Source organism: Exophiala spinifera (assembly GCF_000836115.1).
Source record: "Exophiala spinifera strain CBS 89968 unplaced genomic scaffold supercont1.2, whole genome shotgun sequence".
NCBI classification, from domain to species: domain Eukaryota; kingdom Fungi; phylum Ascomycota; class Eurotiomycetes; order Chaetothyriales; family Herpotrichiellaceae; genus Exophiala; species Exophiala spinifera.
The window spans coordinates 3,828,766-3,847,638 of NW_015622514.1; the positions used below are offsets into that span (position 1 = coordinate 3,828,766).

Here is an 18,873-nt window from a genome sequence, read left to right on the forward strand (position 1 = left end):
CTTGCCCGGTGCTCCTCTTCCTCGAGGCAGTTGCTTCCATTACTCGTATCGGCACGAGCAGACGGGCTAGTCAGCCTTGTGCCTTGTCGTCCTGAATGACTTGTTGTGTCTCCCTCTCGGAATCTCTCTATGCCTGCTGTTCGTGTTTCGTCATCTCGGTATTCTTTTTCCCCCCTGCCACTTGTTACCTGTCCTTCTGTACTTGTCCTTCGGCTTACACCTTCTTCTTAATCAACTGGTCTTACCCTCACCACTGGTCATTCCCAGCATCCGATCCGTCTCGGCCTCTTCCCGGCCACAGAGTCTCAAAAACATCCAGTTTCGTCCTACTCGACATTGACCGGCGCCTCGTTTCTCATGCAACCTCGCGGCTAGCCAATTCAAGAAGAATAGGTCGTTACTGGCAGCGGCAATGGGGTTCCTCGGTCTCGGAGAGCCTTCTATAGGCACGTTGATCATCTTCCTTGGCGCTTGGATCAATCGAGACTTCACCACTCCTGTTGACCAGTACGCCCATGAGGCTCAACCAGATATTGAGCGATCGGACAGTCCCGTGACGAAGGTCGAACCGGTGGCTTGGAACTATCAGGATCGATGGCGCCAGCGAGAGATCTCGATCTTTGGGTTCCGGAAAACCGTCAATACTCCCAACACTGCCGTCTTCCAGAACCGCCTTGCTAGCAGGCTTCTTCTTCGGTTCCCGTTTCTCATCGAGATTGTGTACTGGGCTCTCATCTACAGCATTTACCAGATGGGCAGAGGCATGCTTGCTGAAAGACTCCGGCAATCGACTGTCGACGTAGCTTGTCACCATGCCTTGCAGGTCATCCGACTGGAGCAGAGGCTCCACATCTTTTGGGAACCGGCCATCCAGCGCTTCTTCCTTCAGTATCCCGGGGCAATGTACTGGATCAACCGAATCTATTCCTATGTCCACCTACCGGCAACCATTACCTTCTTGGTCGGTTTGTATTGGTTTGCTATTACCCGCAATCGGACGCTCGCGAGATGGCGCCAGCCTGTATCAGGACCGTACCTGTACGAATCCAAACGCAGAAGCCTTGCCGTGAGTGATCCGACCGTCATGACTCATTTGGTATCGCTCATCTTACTGAATTGTTGGGTTTAGATTTGCAACCTGCTTGCCTTTTGCGTCTTCTCAACTTGGCCCTGCATGCCACCCCGGCTGTTGGGTGATTCCAAAACACCTGGACATGTCGAGCAGGCTCGAAGTTTCGGCTTCGTCGACACGGTTCACGGCAGGGACGGAGCTGTTTCGGTTTTGTGAGTATCTCGCAAGGCATGCGGGTTGTGCAGAGCTCACTGACACTTGTACTCAGTAACACAAGGCGCTTTACAAATCAATTGGGTATGCTGTGGTGTCCAGAATGAGCGCATCAAGGAGAACGCTAACGTCCAGCCAGCGGCAATGCCATCCCTCCACTTCGGCTACTCGCTGTTAGTTGGACTCTCGATCATGCAGCTCCCGATTGCCCACCCTGGGCGTTGCTACCGCGTGTCGATCCCTGTGCCGTGGTCATCGAAATTCGGCTTCGACGCCTTCACCGCCACCATCAGGATTCCATCTTTGGCCAAACTAATGTGTCAGGTCCTGGGGTTTTCCTACCCGGCCTTGATTCTGACAGTTATTGTGGCGACAGCGAATCATTTCATCATGGACGCCATTGTAGGAGGTACCATTTGTCTGGTGGCATACAGATACAACGAGGCCATGCTTAATTTTTTGCCTTTGGAGGATTGCCTTTTGTGGTGCTTGCGCGTTCACAAGCCTGTCCAGGCACCTGTGTGCCTGCCAAAAGGTCCAGATGAGCACTGATTGGGACCTCGGTGTTGGGTCGTTCTGACTCTGGTTCTCGTTCACCAAGCGTCAACTGATGACACACGTAAAAGGGTCAGATATCTAAACGACGTTCAGCAAGTGAGCAACAGCTGCGTTTGAGGTGCGGCCACTGCTTCATGCATACATGGCTACCTGCTATCGTGTTCAGAAGACTCAATGGGTACCAAGGCTGTTCCAAATTACCTGCTTCCGGGGTACGACGGAATATTCAGTCTCTCTTCGGCCACGATATGTGTACTCGTCAATTGGGCGAGGCGTGCAGTCATCATGCATGACGTGAACCTTGTTTCAAAGACTGGTCGCTTCTGTCGATTTCATTTCAACGTATATATAGTATAGGATAGACAATAACCTGGTCGTTGCTGGCCAGTCATTTGTAACAACAGAAAATCGTTTTTGTTCCAGTATCGGTGGATAATCAAAGCTTAAGGTAGTGTGAGGCTAGCACCAACATACAGGTAATCTCCTACCCCGTCGTGAACCACTGCAAATCTTCCGGTTCCCTGGCGCTCATCCCGATAGCCATGACCGGCAACCCTTTCTTGGTGGCATCATCAGTATTGTATAAAAGTCTTACGGAAGCGCATGTGATGGGCCAACCCATGATGGAGGGGCGCACGCGACGTGATCAATCCGTCCACCAAGGAAGATAGATACAGTACGGTACAGCTTATGCCTTCTTGCATTATCAGGAGCCATCTGATTGATATCAGTGGATGAAATTGCCTGGGTATGTATATATATACACCTTATTCAGGTGTGGCACCGGACCTGACGTCAAGACCGGGGTCGAAGATTGTCGACGCCCCGTGAATAGTTAGTTGTACACAATGCTACATAGCTACCGTAGTATAAGCCTTGCTCAACCTCGACAACTTTGACCTGGGATCTCCTCCACCCGTATAAAGAGAACCACGAACTGCCACTCCGGTAATCGTACAAGAACATTCATCCCAATCCCGTCAGGTTCAGTCGTACCTCATCATGCTATGTACCATAATCAAAGCCACTCCTCGACTTCGCGCCCGAGCTCGAGCGAGTCAAGTCTTCAAACCTAAGACTAGTGACAACTAGCCATGCGATGCTTCGCCACAATGCCGTTATTCGTGTCATAATTCGTAACCTTCGTCATATGAGATGAAAAAAAGAATGAAGCAACAGTCCTCAAACAAGACGTGCACGACCCAAAAATGTCATCCTGGAGCTTTCAGGGCGCTCACAGCTTTATCTACCTCGTCACCCGCCACCTTTTCCCACTTCGCCTTTCCGTCCACGTCCAGCGCCTCAAAGTCGCCGATTCTATCGTATAGCATCCGCGAGATGTCCCGGTTTATAATGGTGTACTCGTCTTTTGTAATGGTCTGATCATGATAATGTGGCTTTAGAGCCGTCGCCACGAGCTTCTGCACATCTTCTTTCGCAGATAGAGACATGGCTGCTCGGGTTGGAGATGTCTCTGTAGATCGAACATGCTGCTTCGATGTCGAGGAAGTCTCCAGTATACGTGGTACACGAGTTCTTGGTCTTGGGTGGGCCAGAGTCGGCCCGGAGTTCGGAGGTACCTTGGCTACACCTGGTTGGCGATGGTTGTGAAGTTCGGACTTTGGATTGGCTGGTTCAGGAGAGTGCGAACGCAAGGGGGAATACTCTGTGGAAGGGAAAACGGGTTGGATACGCGATGTCAAGCCAGTTGGCGAGCTAGGTCGGAGACCAGTGGGAGGTGGAGGGGTGGCAGACATGGCTCGAGGGGAGGAATGGTTTGATGGCATGGGTGATAGGGCTGGTGAGGAAGGTCGTGGAGAATTCTGCTCGGCGGGAGTAGATGCTGCAGGGCGAGGCGAAGGGCGATGAAGGTGGACGTTGTGTGAGCTTGAACCAGAGTCTTCTACCTCCTGCAGAAGTGATTGCAGGAAGCTGGGTGCAGCAGGATCCATAATTGGTTGTCTCGGGGGTATAGGACTTGCCAGTCGTGCAGGTTCGCGTGGTCGAGTACTAGGGGTTGCGGAGGCACCAGCCTCAGAGACAGTCCGTGTAGGTGCACTTGGACGGCGTCGCTTGACAGCAGGGGGACCACTACCCTCCGAGTCCCTCGGAGAACCTGACCGAGACTTTCTCTTCCTCTTCCTTGCTGAGCCAGACTCACTTGGAGAGGCCTGCGCTTGTTCAAAAGCATGCCATGCAAGAAGCTCTTCTGGAGTTTCCACTTGTGGGCGCGGTGAGGTGCCGATTCGCCGGATTCGCGGTGTTGACTCTCCACCAGGACTGCTGGGAAGAGCAGGCTCCATCTCCCTGAAGCGATTCCCAGCACCTTGAAGTTCAGCAACCTGCATGCGACGTCTCCAGGCATCATGAGCTTGTCGATTGGCATGGCTATGTTGGCGATGTCGTCTCAGATATGTTGCAGATGACTCGTCCTCCTCATAAGGAAAATCCAGGTCTAGGTTGATACGTGACCACACTGTCTGCCAGACTTGATTCCAGCTTGAGTCGTAGCCGCGTTGCCTACGCTGCTGACCTCGAGTACGGCGTCGACTGGCTCTGCCGGAACGAGGTAAGTTCTGCTGCCGGGGGTCTACCTCGCGCTGTGCCCGACAGTTGTCACAAAACCAATGTCCATATGGCACCTCTTGTAGATCGACACAATATGTATGCCACAACTTTTGACATCCGTCACAGTACATGAGCACATCTTCATTATCATCTTCGCCACATGCCTGGCATGCTTGGTCCTCGTCGTCTTCATCGGGGATCTCGAGGAACATGGAAGGATCAAGTTCGGCAACTTGGGTGCGATCTTCAACGGGATAAGAGGAGATGACATCGCCTAGCAACAAGAGGTCAGTGGATGGTACCAACTAAACAGGGTTGTTTCGACTGACCTTCAACTTTGTACATCAATTCGACCAGATTGAAACTTGCGCGGCAAATTGGACAGCTGTTCGCCCGTTCCACCCACGGGGTTAGGCATTCATTGTGAAGATAATGACCGCAGGGTCTAAGGTGGGCAATCAACTCGTCTGCGTGGTCTTCGGTCGAGTCACGAATGGTTGTGTTGTGTCGTCCATCCTCGGCTGTCTTCGAGGCCGTGGCGGCGGCAGCATCATGCTGCGGAGACTTGGCAAGGACCGTCGGAAGTGCAGCAACATTTCCATTACCGTTGCTCAAGTCTCCCAGACAGACGATACAAGTATCTGACATTCAGGAGAATTCGTCGGGTGATTTGGAACGCAATGCAGGCAATGGGAGGCTCATGGGGACAAGTAACAGCGATTCGCTAGCGTTGATGATGCTCGGTGGAAAGAGAAGATGGATAAGTGGATGCATCCCAAAAGGCGGTTTAAGAACAGGTCAAAACGGGGCAACTGAGCCGAGTCCAGGTTCCCCTCTGTCGGCACGTGATTCGAGGCTGCCTATGCCTACGGCCTGCGTGGAACAGGGAGTTGATGGTTGCGACGGCCAATTGGACAGCATCGGTCATGCGAATAATCCATGAGGACACTGCGACTCCTGCTTCCGCCTAGAGCTCGCTAGTAACCAGGCCAAAGATGAGGCCAGAAGGATCCCGAAACAAACCTTTTCCTGGAGATTTCACTTCTTCCACATCAAAGCAGAGCGGCTATAAGCTGGAGTCTTTGTAATTGACAAGTGGTGAAGGCGTGACCGAAACTTCAGCTTCCTTGCCTGCAAGGGCTTGAAGCCTTTGTTAGAAAGAAAGCAAGAAAGGCCAGCCTGAGCGCTGTACGTTGGTGCATTAGGCGTGCACGAAGATGACTGAGGAACAGATTGGAAAATTGGCTTGAGCGAATCATAGCTGGAAACCCCAAGCTTTCTGCCTGTACACCTCAACCTCACATGAGAGCGCCTGATGTTGTAGACCCAATGACATGTGAACATGACGGGAAACGGGAGGGGAATGGAAGATGCAGGAATGGTGAATCTTCATGCGATGATTCGATTGAGGTCTATCGATTCGGAGCGGCCATTACCATGACGGCTTTCGACGAGACAAAGCTGATCGTCCTGTTCAGAGAAACCGATTTCATGCGAATCTTTGTTCTGTTCGTGCTATTTCAGATCATAAAATCCCGCGTGTTCGACATAGAACAATTCCGTGCCCATGCTTTCAAAATGCTTTTACACCTCCGCAATTTCTCTCAATCGTCTGATGGTTGACCTCGTAGCGGCGGCGGCGGGAGTTCTGAAGGGTAGAAAAGTGTTAGACGCGCTGGTTGTGATTCGAAATGCTCACATCCTTGACTTACGAAACAGTCCATGCGCCTCCAGCGATAGTCTTCTTGCAGCTCTTGCATTGCCAGATTCCGACCGAGTGTCTCTTGACCGCGTTCTTTCCGCAGAAAGTGCAGATGTATCGGGAGTGTTGGGTGATTTCCATCTTCTTGACTTGTTTTCGGAGGGATGCACCGTAACGAGTGCCGTACTTGCCGGTCACGCCGACCTCTGCGGACAGTCAGTATCGATCTCGCGGGTCAGATGCATTGGAGACTGACTCTTTGTGCGCTTCGTCATTTTGGCGGATGTGGACGAAGTGTTGACTGAGGATGGGAAATATTATCGTCGACTCAAAGGTGAACGAGCGCAGTTTACTCGAAATCTCAAAAAGTGTGGGAAGGAGAAAGGTGGCTAGTGTCTTGGCGAGCCTTTGGGACGCTCGGTGGATCACGTGAGCTGTCTGGGCACTGGCGAGCCGCAGTTGATTAGGTCAGCACCCAAAGCCACAGAAGTGTGCACTGGGTCAATCGATGGAGTCAACGACGCCCAATTCGACGATGAGCCCGAAACATGAGATGATTGACAGGCTTCAATTTCTCGAACTCATACTCTGTATCAACAGCATTGGCCAGCCAGAGTCAAGCCACGCATCATGCCACTTGTCACAGATCTCTCTTCTCTCGGTCGTATTCCGGGCTCCTGATCATCTTCAGGTGTAAGCTGGCTTCGGAGCCCCTGAGATGGTGGAAGTTTAGAGCGCAGCGTCCTACTCCCTACGGATCTCCAGGGTACCAAAAATAATCTAATCCTCCGTCAAAGTTCTGCGATTAGCCGCAGCACCCACTCATCTCCGCGTCCTACGGTCCTAGACTAGTTCAGCCTTCGACTGGCCGTCCAATTGAGCGCACGGCATAGGATGCAGGTCTTGGGGCCATGAGGCTTGTGGTCTTGTCGTCTGCTCACCTCGCGTTGTTTGCTTCCACCGCGTGGGCCTTATTTTTCATCCCCCAAAACGACACCTTTTCCCTTCATCGTCAATTACTCGTGCTGCTGATCAATACTTCATTTCACTCTGCTCATTTCATTCCTTCCCTTCTTCCCCCAACCTCTGGCGCTCGTCTTCCAGTGCCAGTAGCTGCTGTTTTCCGGCACAATGGCTGCCAAACGCCAGTACGACATTATCCTGCTGGGCGCGACGGGCTACACGGGCAAGTTGACCGCTGAGTACATCACGTCGAGCCTTCCTACTAGCATCAAATGGGCCGTCGCTGGTCGCAACCAATCCAAACTCGAAGCTCTGGTCAAGGAATTGAAGTCGATCAACTCGACGCGCACCGCACCCGATGTTGTCACCGTCGCCAATCTCACCGCCCCTGAAATGGTCACCCTTGCCAAGAAAACGAGAGTCCTTCTCAACACCGTCGGGCCTTATCATCTGTACTCGACTCCCGTGGTCGAGGCTTGTGCTCAAACAGGCACTCACTATGTCGACGCCACCGGAGAAACTCCGTGGGTTCGAGAAATCATTACCAAATACGAGGCCGCCGCAAAAAAGAGCGGTGCCATCATCATCCCTGAAAACGGTATCGAGTCTGCCCCTTCAGACTTGGTGGCCTACATCGCGACTCGCTTGGTCCGCAAAGTATGGGACTGTGGTGTCATGGACGTCGTTGCTTCTGTACACGAGATGAAGTCTTCGGGGCCCAGTGGCGGCACTCTGGCTACCGGCCTAAGCATCTTTGATCACTACTCTGGCAAAGTGATCAAGGAATCCATGGATCCATTCTGCCTGTCTCCTACTCGGCTGAAGCCATACACCAAGGACACTCTGTACCCGCCAAACCCAGAACCGAACACATACGCACGCACAGGACTGCAGAAGTTGACCGGCGTTTGGTCCTATCCTCGTCTGGGCAACTTGGTCACCTCCATTTCGGCCAAACCCAACGTGGCCATTGTGCACCGGTCTGCCGGCTTGACACCCTATTTCTACGGCTTCAATTTCACCTACGAGGAGTACATGGCCGTCGGGAGTCCCCTCGTCGGCGTGCTGATCCACTTTGCACTTGTTCTGCTGGGATTTTTCCTTGCCTTCCCCCCGACCCGCGCCATCCTCAAGTTGTTTGCAAGCTATAAGCCAGGATCCGGTCCGACCAAGGAATCCACCAAAGGAGATGTACTCGAGCTGCGTGCCATCGCTGTGGCCGAGCAACTCGCCAAGCAGCCGCGAAAGGCCCTCGCCACCTTCCGCTTCGAAGGCGGCTTCTATCAGCTGACTGCGATCTTCTTGGCCGAAGCCGCGGTGGTGTTGTTGAGCAAGGAAGAAGAGGTCAAAAAGGCTCATGGCGCCGGTTTCCTAACACCCTCTTGCTTGGGGGATGACTACCTCGACAGATTGGACAAAGCCAACGTGAAAATTGGAGTTCAACAGATCGGCGACGTGGGCAGCAAGTAGAAGCACGTCTTTGGTGTCATGAGCATCAAAACGTATCGTAAAGTGGTTTGTAGCAGACGTAGGAGATTGGACTTTTTACGAAAGATGATTTCGTGGAGCCCATTGTATTGCTCAACGAGCCGAAAGCAAAGGCAGGAGTTGACGTTGATATTGCGATGTAAAGGATAATGAGTTTGTGATTTTTCTTGATCATTGTCGGACTTTCTGTTTCGATCGAGACAGAAATCGAGTTATCCCTCAGGGTAGCTTAGCTTCTCCAGTCACTTTGCTGGACAGAGATTTGTTTGCTACTTCTGACATGCTTCGCCTGAAAGCTACATTTGTCCCTATATCATATTTTATGCCTCCTTACTACGACTAAGAGTGGCGCCCTTTCCAACCCCGTGTAAATACATACGCATCTCTACTCGCGCATGGCAAGGGCATCGGCGCTTTCGCGTGCGAAAGGACTTCCAGCTAGATAGATATCCAGCTAGATATAGCTCACTTTTGTCCCCATCCCAATTGTCGCTCGGACTTTGTTCCAGCTCGTGTTAACCAAAGACCTTGTCTTCTGCCTGATTTGCTTCTGGCTAAACGCCATTACAAACGCTAATATGAACAGCAGCATTCTCAGAATGTTCGTCGGATTTTTCGAGATCGTGCCAGCCAAGTTGCGAGCGAGGTTGGAAAGCGCGGTAAACAGGAGACGAGCCTGCGCAAGCATGGCATTCTGCTTGGAAGCCTTGGGTTTTCGAGTGGATCGCCGAGGGGGTTGTGACGGAGGCGACATGGTACTTCGGCCAGAGGGTGCGGATGCAGGAGGAGGTGGAGGCCGTGGGGATAGCGACGAGGGTAGCGGCTGAGGCGGTAGGCTATTGAGTGGCGCTTCTTTTGGCAGTTTTACTGCTTGCGCTATGCTAGTATTATGAGTGCCATTGGGATGCTCCTTCTCGATCCCATAATCCACTTCACTGCTCGTCCTCTGATGCTTTGACGTGGTTTTCAATGGTTGGGTTGACTCGTGTACGTGGTTTTGTTCAGAAGAGGCTGTTTCATGTGGGTATGGGGCTTCCTCGGTATCTTCAAACACATCTTCTTCCACCTCTTCGGCATTGTCGCGCCCTTCACTGACTTCCTGAAGCTCCAGCAATGTCTGCATGAAGGCCTCGCGTCGCTCCTCGTCCAAAATATCGCTGTTCGATATGAAACTTTTGGCATAGTCCCATTCTTCGTTCCGTGGTAGTACGTGCAGCGTGAACAGCTCAAGCACTTTGATTCGAGATGCCAGATCCTTCGGTGTGTTTGTCCCATTCATTCCTGGTTGACGGCCGTTGCTAAGGGCATTGCTGAGGTGGGTGGAGATATCGAGGTCGGTCTGCGATGAGGAAAGGTAAGTCTCGAGCCGAGATTGGTTCACCTTCTGGTCAGGCGCTTGTCCGAGGAGAAGATTTGATCTGCAAGAGTAAGTGCGTGTGTCCAAAAAGACTAGGGCACGAGGACGCACAAGTTGTAAACCACCTCAGCATCCACTGAACCTTCTCGTCCCTGATAACCATCCCTGACGACTTGGTCCCAGATATTGCCATTCCTCACATTTCGAACAATGTCGCCATAGTATTTCTGGCCGAACGTATTCCCACCCTCTTCATAGCCAAGGTCCACGATTGAGTTCAGCAGAGTGACGTACAAGCTCCAGATTTTGATCCGCTGGCTAGTCGTTGCAGTCGCTACTGGAGCTTGAGCAGGACTATCATCTGGCCTCTTTTTCCCTGGCGGCGTGACTATCGGCTGCAGAGCTTCGTAGGCTTCTAGTAAACGCCGAGTTAGAAACAGCTGCGACGCATGCTTGTAGATTTTTGAGATCTCGGATGACGTCCGCTTGCTGGACTGATTCAAGGATGCTTGCGAGGACGAAAGATGTTGCGAACTTGACTGCGAATCCGAACCGATGGACATCGTGGAGCGATGCGACAGATTGAGCGGACGATACAGAGGTGCAATAAGGCAATAAGGTCAGGTCGAGGGCTTAATTCAAGATGCAGTCATGTCGGCAGGCGAAGTGAGGCAGAGTCTGGGGTTGGAGACCATTCGGTAATTGGATGGCTTTCGCTTGAACCTCGGTAACGCACACTGTGTAGCAAGAACACAAGTTTGGAGGCCCAGGAGAGTCAAGCGCAGCCACACAAGTTTATCTTGGTGCTCCGTCATTACCGAGTATTGCTATGCTAAGGCAGAAAGTTCTCATTGAGAGCATTATGTTGTGTAGTCCGGCATCATCGACGTCGCTCATGGTCATGCCTTCTGGCGTTCCAGCATGTCCAAGATTCCCTCCTCACAGGCATTTGCCTGGAGCCGATTGCTAATCAGCCCCCAGAATTGAACATCGTCGTCCCATGGGGGTAGAAGCTCGCCCCTTTCAACCATTTCGGCGATTCTGCGTTGAGCTGCTGCGCTCTGAGCTACAGAATCCTCCTCATCCACATGTGTGTCTGCCGGTACGTCGTTGAGCACTTCGAAGATATTCGACTTCTGAGAGGCCGACGCGACCTTCTTATCCTCAAACTTGTGTGTCATCTTTGGCGGATCCTTCATCATTGATGCAACAAGAGTAGATGTGTCCTCAGGAACATTCGAACTTGACTGGCCTTTTTCGCGATCATTCCCTATCAGAATCGAGCTTGCCATGGTTAGTGGAGCCTTGAGCACGTCAACCACGCCTTTCGTTAACCCTCGTCCAGGATTTTCAGACTGGACTGCTGCATCCGGCTGGTTAATTCGGACCTGAGTGCTCCCTTCCTGCTCAATGGTTTCAATTGGGCCTTGAAGAAGTGCCTTAAGACTCTTCTCTTCTCTTTTTAGCTTTGCGGGAAGCTTAAGGCCTAGCTTCGCCGTCACAAAACTGTCAAAGCCAGCCTCATGGTAGTTCGAAGCATGTAGATAACGATCAAACCCTGGCGGCAAGGTTATTCGAGGTAGTGCTGTAGAACTCATATCGTTCTCCACTGCCTGCAGGGAAGTGTCGGCCCATCGTTTGCCCCCGATACCAGCAAGATACTTGGTGTCCAAGATGACTGGGAACAAATCGTGCAATTTGGAACTGAAATCCTCAACCCTGTCAGGCAGATCGCCGATGAAGCACCTGTACAAGTTGATCAGGTCAGTCAAACAGTTATGTCCAACAAGCGCGCCCTTGCGCTTCCTGAGGCTGTCCTGCAACTTGTCGAGAAACCCCTGGATTTCTTCTGGTACCTGTCCCTCTGGGAAGCCAGCGCTGACGTAAAAATGCGGCAACCTTGATATGTCACCACCCGTGATGGCTTCTATGAGCCAGCGAAAGCCAACGGCATTGGCGATGTCACGCTCACGCATTTGTTCCCGGAGCTCTTTTTCACTTTCTTGCTGTTCGGCGGTTGGATTGGTGATTTGCACAAAGTGGCCCATGCCTTGCGTTTTGAACTTTGGCCATTCGTTTCTAACGGTCTGGTGAGTCAATCTAATCTGGTACCGATTGAGCGTCGACGGTATCGGATCCTTAGCATCGGCTGTAGGGATGTTCAGGTAGCTTTCTCGCGTTTCTTTTGGAAGTGACTGCCACTGATTGATAGACTGCCTAATGTGGTCCACCAGGACTGAATCCTCCTCTTTGAGGACCATATTCGGCATATTTGCCTTGGCTTTTTCATCGCTGATGAGCTTCTCGCGTACCTCGCATTCTTCTTGTCGTGAGAGATAGTGGACACCTTGCGAAAAAGGTCGTTCCATATTAAACCCATGACGCAGGAGAAAGGATATTGCTACAGACATCAATACTGCGCTTAACGTGCCGCTATGGAGGATAAACATACCACCACTGTTGTAAGACCATACCCTGCGGAAGACGTTCTCGCTGATAGCAGGTAGAGGACTCAGATGAAAGTTGTATGGTCGCGCAACATACCGACCTGCAAGGATCAGCAACTGTCGACTGTGAAATGCACCCTCGATTTGGACGCTGACTCGTGGTGCTCTTTTGGCAGTATCTCTTGCCGGAGAGCTCTGGGACGGGAGGCGGCTGATCTGTCCAAGCGGGTGGTTCTGAAGCAAGTCCCTTACCTTTCTTTGTATCCTCGCTGACAATTGTCAGACCTATCTGCAAGATTTGATAGATCTGAGCAGCCGATCTCAGGTCATGATAGTACTCTTGTAGAGAAAGCTTTCCACTGGCGCCTCCCTGTCTTCTGGCAGCCACACCAGAGAACTCGAGGTCGAAGGCCACGAAACGGCTCTCAGCAATGTGTTGGATAATTTTGATGAGCTCTTGCGAGAATGTTGCATGTGTGATATCCATGGCGCGAACAACAAACGGTGGTTGGGGCCTGAAGGAAGATCGTATTGACTTGAATGGAAGGCATACAAGTTTGCTTGTGAGTCCAAACAGGCGGCGAAGGAGCGTGGGCATCGAACACCAAACAAAACGAACGAGAGATGCGTTCGTTGTTTGACTACGACATGTGAGAGTGAGTGAATCGGAATCAGGTGCGATGGCATGAGGAACTAATGATGGGTGGTGTACCAAGAAGGTGATGACAAGGAGCATTCGAGTCTGGCTCTTTTTATTTATTGGCGTTGACGACATACATCTCCCACGAGCAACTTGTCCAGTTCATGGCTTCAGAAGATGAGTTACACCGGTGGGGATTCTTGTTCTTTGACCTATGTTCAGTAAGACAACTTGCATAGTTTTGATCACATAGAGATGCTGTCGCGTGCTGTAGGAACTGTGTAGCGGATCTCATGGCTTCTGCAAGCAGCAATTGGCCTGATACGAGGAACGACGAGATCCGAGCAAGCGGCGCATTTAATTTGTGGGGGAAATTCAGCACACACCCCACGATCTTTTTCAATGCTGTATTACCCTTCTATAGCAATCACCATAGCGACTCGTGGCTACAGTCTATTGCACTTCTGCCGAAACGTTTCCTCTTGGACCGCGTCAGGTATCAGAGAAATGTCACAGTGATACAACAAGACTGGCGATCCTTATTCTAGCGGCATGACCGCCTCCTCCTCTGCGCTGGCTGCGCTTCTGAAGAACTCGACTCTCGATGACCACGAACAAATCCTTGATGCATGCAACAAGACCCTCCAATCGTCCAAGTCGAACCTAGAAGCTCAACATGTCAAACTTATCGCCCTCCTGAAATTGGATCGATACGAGGATGCTGTCAAATTCGCCGACACGGCAGGTGACACTCTGCGTAAGGCAGCGCAATTCGAGTATGCATATGCGCTGTACAAAACGGGACGATTAGAGGAAGCCGCTGCGATCTCTTCAGAGATACAGAGTAGGGGTGCTAATCACCTTGAAGCGCAGGCGAGATACCGGCTCGAAGACTCGGTGACGACGTCTGAGCTCTACCGGCGCCTCAGAAACACTCAGGATGAAGCGGAGATCTACGATTTGCGTGTCAACCAGGGCGCAATAGATGCCCAAGCCCAATGGATAGGAGTTACAGATGTTAAGTCAATACGGAGGCCTGGAAGAGAGGACCTGGAAGCTTTTGAGACTGCATACAATGCCGCCTGCGGAAGCATCGCAAGAGACGAATATGCACAGGCCGAAGTGCTCTTGAAGAGAGCAAAGGAGCTATGCAGGCATTCAGAAGACCTCACAGATCAGCAAAAGCAGGACGAACTACTTCCCATTGCTGTTCAACAATTGTATGTGCTACTATGCCTGGGGAAGAGTTCGGAGGCCAAAGCGATCGCCGCAGAGATCACCCTTGAAGAGGCCTCTGACTTATCTACACGACACATTGCCCAGAACAATATTCTGCTGACCCAAGAAACGGAGAATCCATTTCTTGCCTACAAACAATTCCATGCTACTGACAAGATTCCGCCGGATGACAAGCTCTTTTCTTACCAGAATGGACCCCTGAAATCCAACGAAGCGACTCTAGATCTGCGGGCTTTCAAGTTTGATGGCTTGAAATCATCCAAACGCATCTCACGTGAATCGGGAATCTCGACTGAGGACCTCATCTCCTCATCCTCGAAGGCAACTGCGGTGGCAGGCAACGAAACTGGCAAGGCTGCTCTTCGGAAGATGTCGTCCCTTCTGCAAAGACGGCCCAACGATATTGGCATTATCATTACCTTGATCCAGCTATATGTCTTGAACGGTGATAGCACGTCTGCAGTGGAGCTAATGGAATCTTTTCTGACGAGAATGGAGCAGTCTGCCGCTGAAATTGAGCAAGGGATCAGATTCAATCCTCTTCTTGTGAGTCTTTTGATCAGCTTGTATAGATATCGAAACCAAAAGGCGCACGTCAAGAAAGAACTTGCAAGCGCCGCTGCATACTGGCACACCCGCCCCAATCCTCCCGCGAGCCTCTTGATTGCAGCCGGCGTTTCACTGCTGGAGTCCCATGACGAAGCCGACGCCAAGTTGGCATCGGAAATATTTGCCAGACTGAAGGAACAACAACCGAGTGACAAGGCGACAGCTGCCGGTTACGTCGCATCCCACGCCGGTATTGAGAGCAGCCAGCTCAAGTCCGACATTGACAAACTCACACCTGTCGAGGACCTGGTCAGGGATGTGGATGTCGGCTTAGTCGAACGCGCCGGGATACCGCAGTCATCTAACGCGCTTGCTATAGCCCAGTTGGGCCGGGGCAAGAAGCGAAGTGCTCCTAGCACTGGGCAGGTCAAAGCGAAACGCATCCGTAAATCGAGACTACCAAAAGACTTTGACGAGAACAAGAAACCAGATCCCGAACGATGGCTGCCCATGAAGGACAGGAGCTACTACCGTCCTCCGAAAGGCAAGAAACGGGCGAAACGTGGCGGGGACACACAGGGTGGCGCTGTGAATGAAGATTTGAACGTCGACGCCAAACCGGCAACTCCTGTCGCGTCGGGATCAGGATCGGGAGGGAATAAAAAGAAGAAGGGCAAGGGAAAGAAATGAGAAAGAACCACGCACTGCGAATGACAGCCTCGTAGTCAACTTGGCCGGGAAGAAGAGGTGATGTTGTATCACGTGTGGAAACTATACTTGAGGCCGAGATCTGCCTGGTTTGCTCCTGTCATGATGGAAAATCAGGATGGAGTTGCGCTGCATGCAGGTCCGGACATTCTCAAACACTGACAGTGGACGTGCGAGCTAGAGCCAGAGCCAGAACCAGCAGACTCCAGCTTTTCTAACATAGTGTTCAATACCAAAACAGCACGTGTCCAATAGTCTGCATTGGATTCTCCTATGATAGGCACTTGTGTGATGGAACATGGCGCTCCATACGAGCACGAATACGAATATACCCTTAGTAGGTGCCTTAGCCAGAACCTCATACCAGATGCTCCATCGCTACTCCGAACGAGTACGAGTACTGTACGAGTACCAGAACAACCTCGAGCACTTTTCGGGAGCGATGTTCTGAGACACGTCAGTGTCAGTGCGGGAGTGGAAATCAGACAAGGCTTGTGCGCCGTCCAGACACATCACCAGACCAATAAGAGCTGGAGCAGTACCCGACTACGAGTAGGAGTCGGAGGATGGATGGATTTCAGGGACAATATTTTCATACCATTCCCCCAGGCACGGAAAAAGGAGCCACTGTTGCACCAGACACAATGGGTTCTTCGTGGAGTGCAGATTAGCGACAATTGAAAAAGCTCCGACCATAACCAACCTCTTAGCGATCGTATATATAGGTACAGGAGGTGCCTATGGAGACACAGCACTCTGTACGTGCAAGTCGTCACATTGCACTCCGAAGTTCTTGGGTCCTTAGGTAACATTGGTACTTGGCCTACGGAGGAATTACTATTGTACCTCTAGTAGATACCTGTGGGTAGCTAGCTATACTCCTATCATTGCAAGTCACAATATCCCTTTCCAGCAGCTTCTCCGGAGCCAATGGTGTGCGGTCAGTGGTCGGTGGTCGGGGGTCGCATGGTTCTCGACAAACTCTGGTCGGAAAAGCAATGTGCTCATCCTGCACCGTGTGTCGATTTTTCACGAGTCCATGCGCAGTTCAGGGTCCATTAGCTTTGCCGTTGGCCGGTGTAACTCAGCCTACAGTTTTCCTTGTCTCGCGTCAATGGCCCCCCTACTGTACCAGTATTGCTGCAGGTGGTACGGACAGAGAGTCTCGTGGAATCATGGTTACTCAGACTTTGCATGGTATGAATGTGGCCTGGTCAACATTATATCCATCACAACTCAGGCCCACAGCCAGTGTACTCGTACATACACGTAATGAGAAGCCCAGTCAAGGTGCATGCATCCCTACAGGTGGTACTTCGCATTTCAAGTCAGGGCCAACACGAGTGGACGATCTGCCTCGTCCCGGCCATGTGCTACAACACCAAACTCTGGGTTTCTCCCATCCGCTCTTCCAGCAGAGAACAAACACCTGCTTCGACATCCCAGTTTCGGAGCAGGTGCCAGCACTAAAAGTTCCCATGGTGGTCTTCCGGGCCGTGGTGGCCCGTCCTTCCCAGGGCCCCGGTACCGCCGACGCTGTAGCCTCACCAGCCTTGTGATGAGCAGTTCCATTGGCTCCCCGTGGCTTATGCTACCGGTGGGTGGCGGCGCATCGGCCATCGACTAAACAAAAGGACCCCATCCACCAACAGCCACAGCAAGGTCCTTTCTCTCAGCTCGTGGCTGCACCCAACTAATGAACCTACTAGGAAAGCTCCTACTGGGGGTTCTGCAGCTGCCCCTTGCAGACGATGGTGGTGATAATGATGTTGAGTGGCACGTTGGGCCACATCCTTGCCATGGCCTTGTTGGAATCTATTTCCACGGTGCGCCACGAGACTGACCGTTAACAGTTGTGCAGAATGCCAGAAAAGACCAAAAGCACACCAAAAGACACACAGATGCTCAGACGCCCACTACCACTTCGACTTTACTTTTAGCCCTCGCCACCACCACCACCTGCTGGCCCTAGTGACGCTTGCCTCCCTCCTTTTCTTAAAACAATGACAGCTTCCTTCAATCTGTTGCGCTATGATCCTGTCATCTGCCACTGTCTCGCCTTGTTCCGTACTGCGCTTCCCGGTCAACCTGTTTGACAGCCGTTGAGATCGTCGACGCATATATCAGTCCCCCGTCAACACTCCCGTCATTTGTTGTCGTCCGTTCAGATCTTCCCACCAGAAAGGACCTCCATCTCCCGGCTGATCGTTGATCGATCGCCACCACACATACACACAAACTCGGACTGTTACGAGTACGACTAGCGATAAGTACTACAATCGCATTCTATCCAGCCCAGCAACTCCGTACAGAAACAAAACAGCACTACCACCCACCTTTTTGTGGTGTCCTCGAGTCTGGCAGGGCCACCCCCAAGTGTCAAGCCCCCCAAAAATATGGAGCTCGGCTTCTCGGGTTTCAAGGCCCTCAACGTGGGCTCCAACTTCGAGCAGTCTGAAGACGTGAACGAGTACTTTACCTTGCATGCGCCCCCGAACAGCAACATCCAGAGAGGGCCCGCGTCGCCCGACGACGTGACGGCGCCGATGGTCTTGAAGCGTCTCCAGCAATCCTTCCTCCTGGCCGAAGTGACCGTGTCGGCGGAATTCGCCATGGATCACGACCAGGCCGGCCTGGTGATTTTCGCGGGCGCGCCGCCGGACGAGTTGATATCACAGGCCCCCGCCAGCCGCAGAAGCTCGCGGTATTCGGTCTTCAATCCAGAAGCACTAGTGACGCGACGTTGGGCGAAAGCAGGTCTGGAGTTCGCCAGGGGAGAGCTTCACGCCGCTTCGTCGGTCGCCATCTCGACCTGCGGAGCGGACTGGTCGTCGTCGGCTCGCATGCCGTCACCATTCTCGACATTCGACCCGTTCTCTCTGACATCGGCGTCGTCGCAATCGTTACGGATCCGCTTCGAGCGCGTAGACCAGTCACTGTGGATATCGTATGAGATCCCAAACTACACGGAGCCGGAAACGACCTATTACGCCGTGGCTTCTGAACAACAACAAAACCCAGAAGAGCTTGGCTCGCGCTGGAAACAGATGCGCGAGGTCGCGGGCTTTTTTGCTGGCGTCGAGCAGAAAGGCAACATCTGGGTCGGCTGCTACGCAAGTCGGCCGATGGACTACGAGCCCAGCAATGCATGGGATGAGGTGGACGAGCTCATAGCCGAATTCGAGGATCTTGATATATTATGATCGAAAAATGAATTTCTTCGGGCTGTGGCGCCCTGAAGCGCTAGCTCTTGGATCGCAATGGAGGGCCGACGTTGCTGTCCCCCCCGGAAGACACGGGTCTTGGGAGGGCATAAGAGTCTACATGCGGTCGAGAGCAGGCTCTCGCAATTCGATCTGGACTCTTTGA

General features: G+C 52.1%; 8 protein-coding genes across 8 annotated transcripts; 4 read left to right on the forward strand and 4 right to left on the reverse strand.

The window, feature by feature from the left end:
• Window positions 1–412: 412 nt before the first annotated feature.
• On the forward strand, window positions 413–1,837 carry PV08_03692 (uncharacterized protein; the record flags this gene model as incomplete). Its single annotated transcript, XM_016378043.1, has 4 exons — window positions 413–1,066; window positions 1,130–1,284; window positions 1,341–1,369; window positions 1,425–1,837. 4 exons carry the CDS (start codon window positions 413–415, stop codon window positions 1,835–1,837), a joined length of 1,251 nt encoding a protein of 416 aa, XP_016239613.1.
• A 1,217-nt stretch (window positions 1,838–3,054) lies between these two features.
• Window positions 3,055–5,059, reverse strand: PV08_03693 (uncharacterized protein; the record flags this gene model as incomplete). The annotated part of the gene is made up of 2 exons (XM_016378044.1): window positions 3,055–4,685; window positions 4,741–5,059. 2 exons carry the CDS (start codon window positions 5,057–5,059, stop codon window positions 3,055–3,057), a joined length of 1,950 nt encoding a protein of 649 aa, XP_016239614.1.
• Window positions 5,060–5,995: 936 nt separating this feature from the next.
• Window positions 5,996–6,388, reverse strand: PV08_03694 (60S ribosomal protein L37a; the record flags this gene model as incomplete). The annotated part of the gene is made up of 3 exons (XM_016378045.1): window positions 5,996–6,059; window positions 6,124–6,319; window positions 6,370–6,388. 3 exons carry the CDS (start codon window positions 6,386–6,388, stop codon window positions 5,996–5,998), a joined length of 279 nt encoding a protein of 92 aa, XP_016239615.1.
• An 856-nt stretch (window positions 6,389–7,244) lies between these two features.
• PV08_03695 (uncharacterized protein) lies at window positions 7,245–8,546 on the forward strand (the record flags this gene model as incomplete). Its single annotated transcript, XM_016378046.1, has 1 exon — window positions 7,245–8,546. The coding sequence occupies one exon, from the start codon at window positions 7,245–7,247 to the stop codon at window positions 8,544–8,546; it is 1,302 nt and encodes a 433-aa protein (XP_016239616.1).
• Window positions 8,547–9,018: 472 nt separating this feature from the next.
• On the reverse strand, window positions 9,019–10,484 carry PV08_03696 (uncharacterized protein; the record flags this gene model as incomplete). Its single annotated transcript, XM_016378047.1, has 2 exons — window positions 9,019–9,982; window positions 10,033–10,484. The coding sequence occupies 2 exons, from the start codon at window positions 10,482–10,484 to the stop codon at window positions 9,019–9,021; spliced, it is 1,416 nt and encodes a 471-aa protein (XP_016239617.1).
• A 336-nt stretch (window positions 10,485–10,820) lies between these two features.
• Window positions 10,821–12,855, reverse strand: PV08_03697 (uncharacterized protein; the record flags this gene model as incomplete). Its single annotated transcript, XM_016378048.1, has 3 exons — window positions 10,821–12,322; window positions 12,374–12,469; window positions 12,621–12,855. The coding sequence occupies 3 exons, from the start codon at window positions 12,853–12,855 to the stop codon at window positions 10,821–10,823; spliced, it is 1,833 nt and encodes a 610-aa protein (XP_016239618.1).
• A 705-nt stretch (window positions 12,856–13,560) lies between these two features.
• PV08_03698 (uncharacterized protein) lies at window positions 13,561–15,486 on the forward strand (the record flags this gene model as incomplete). Its single annotated transcript, XM_016378049.1, has 1 exon — window positions 13,561–15,486. One exon carries the CDS (start codon window positions 13,561–13,563, stop codon window positions 15,484–15,486), a length of 1,926 nt encoding a protein of 641 aa, XP_016239619.1.
• A 2,414-nt stretch (window positions 15,487–17,900) lies between these two features.
• On the forward strand, window positions 17,901–18,707 carry PV08_03699 (uncharacterized protein; the record flags this gene model as incomplete). Its single annotated transcript, XM_016378050.1, has 1 exon — window positions 17,901–18,707. One exon carries the CDS (start codon window positions 17,901–17,903, stop codon window positions 18,705–18,707), a length of 807 nt encoding a protein of 268 aa, XP_016239620.1.
• Window positions 18,708–18,873: the final 166 nt, after the last annotated feature.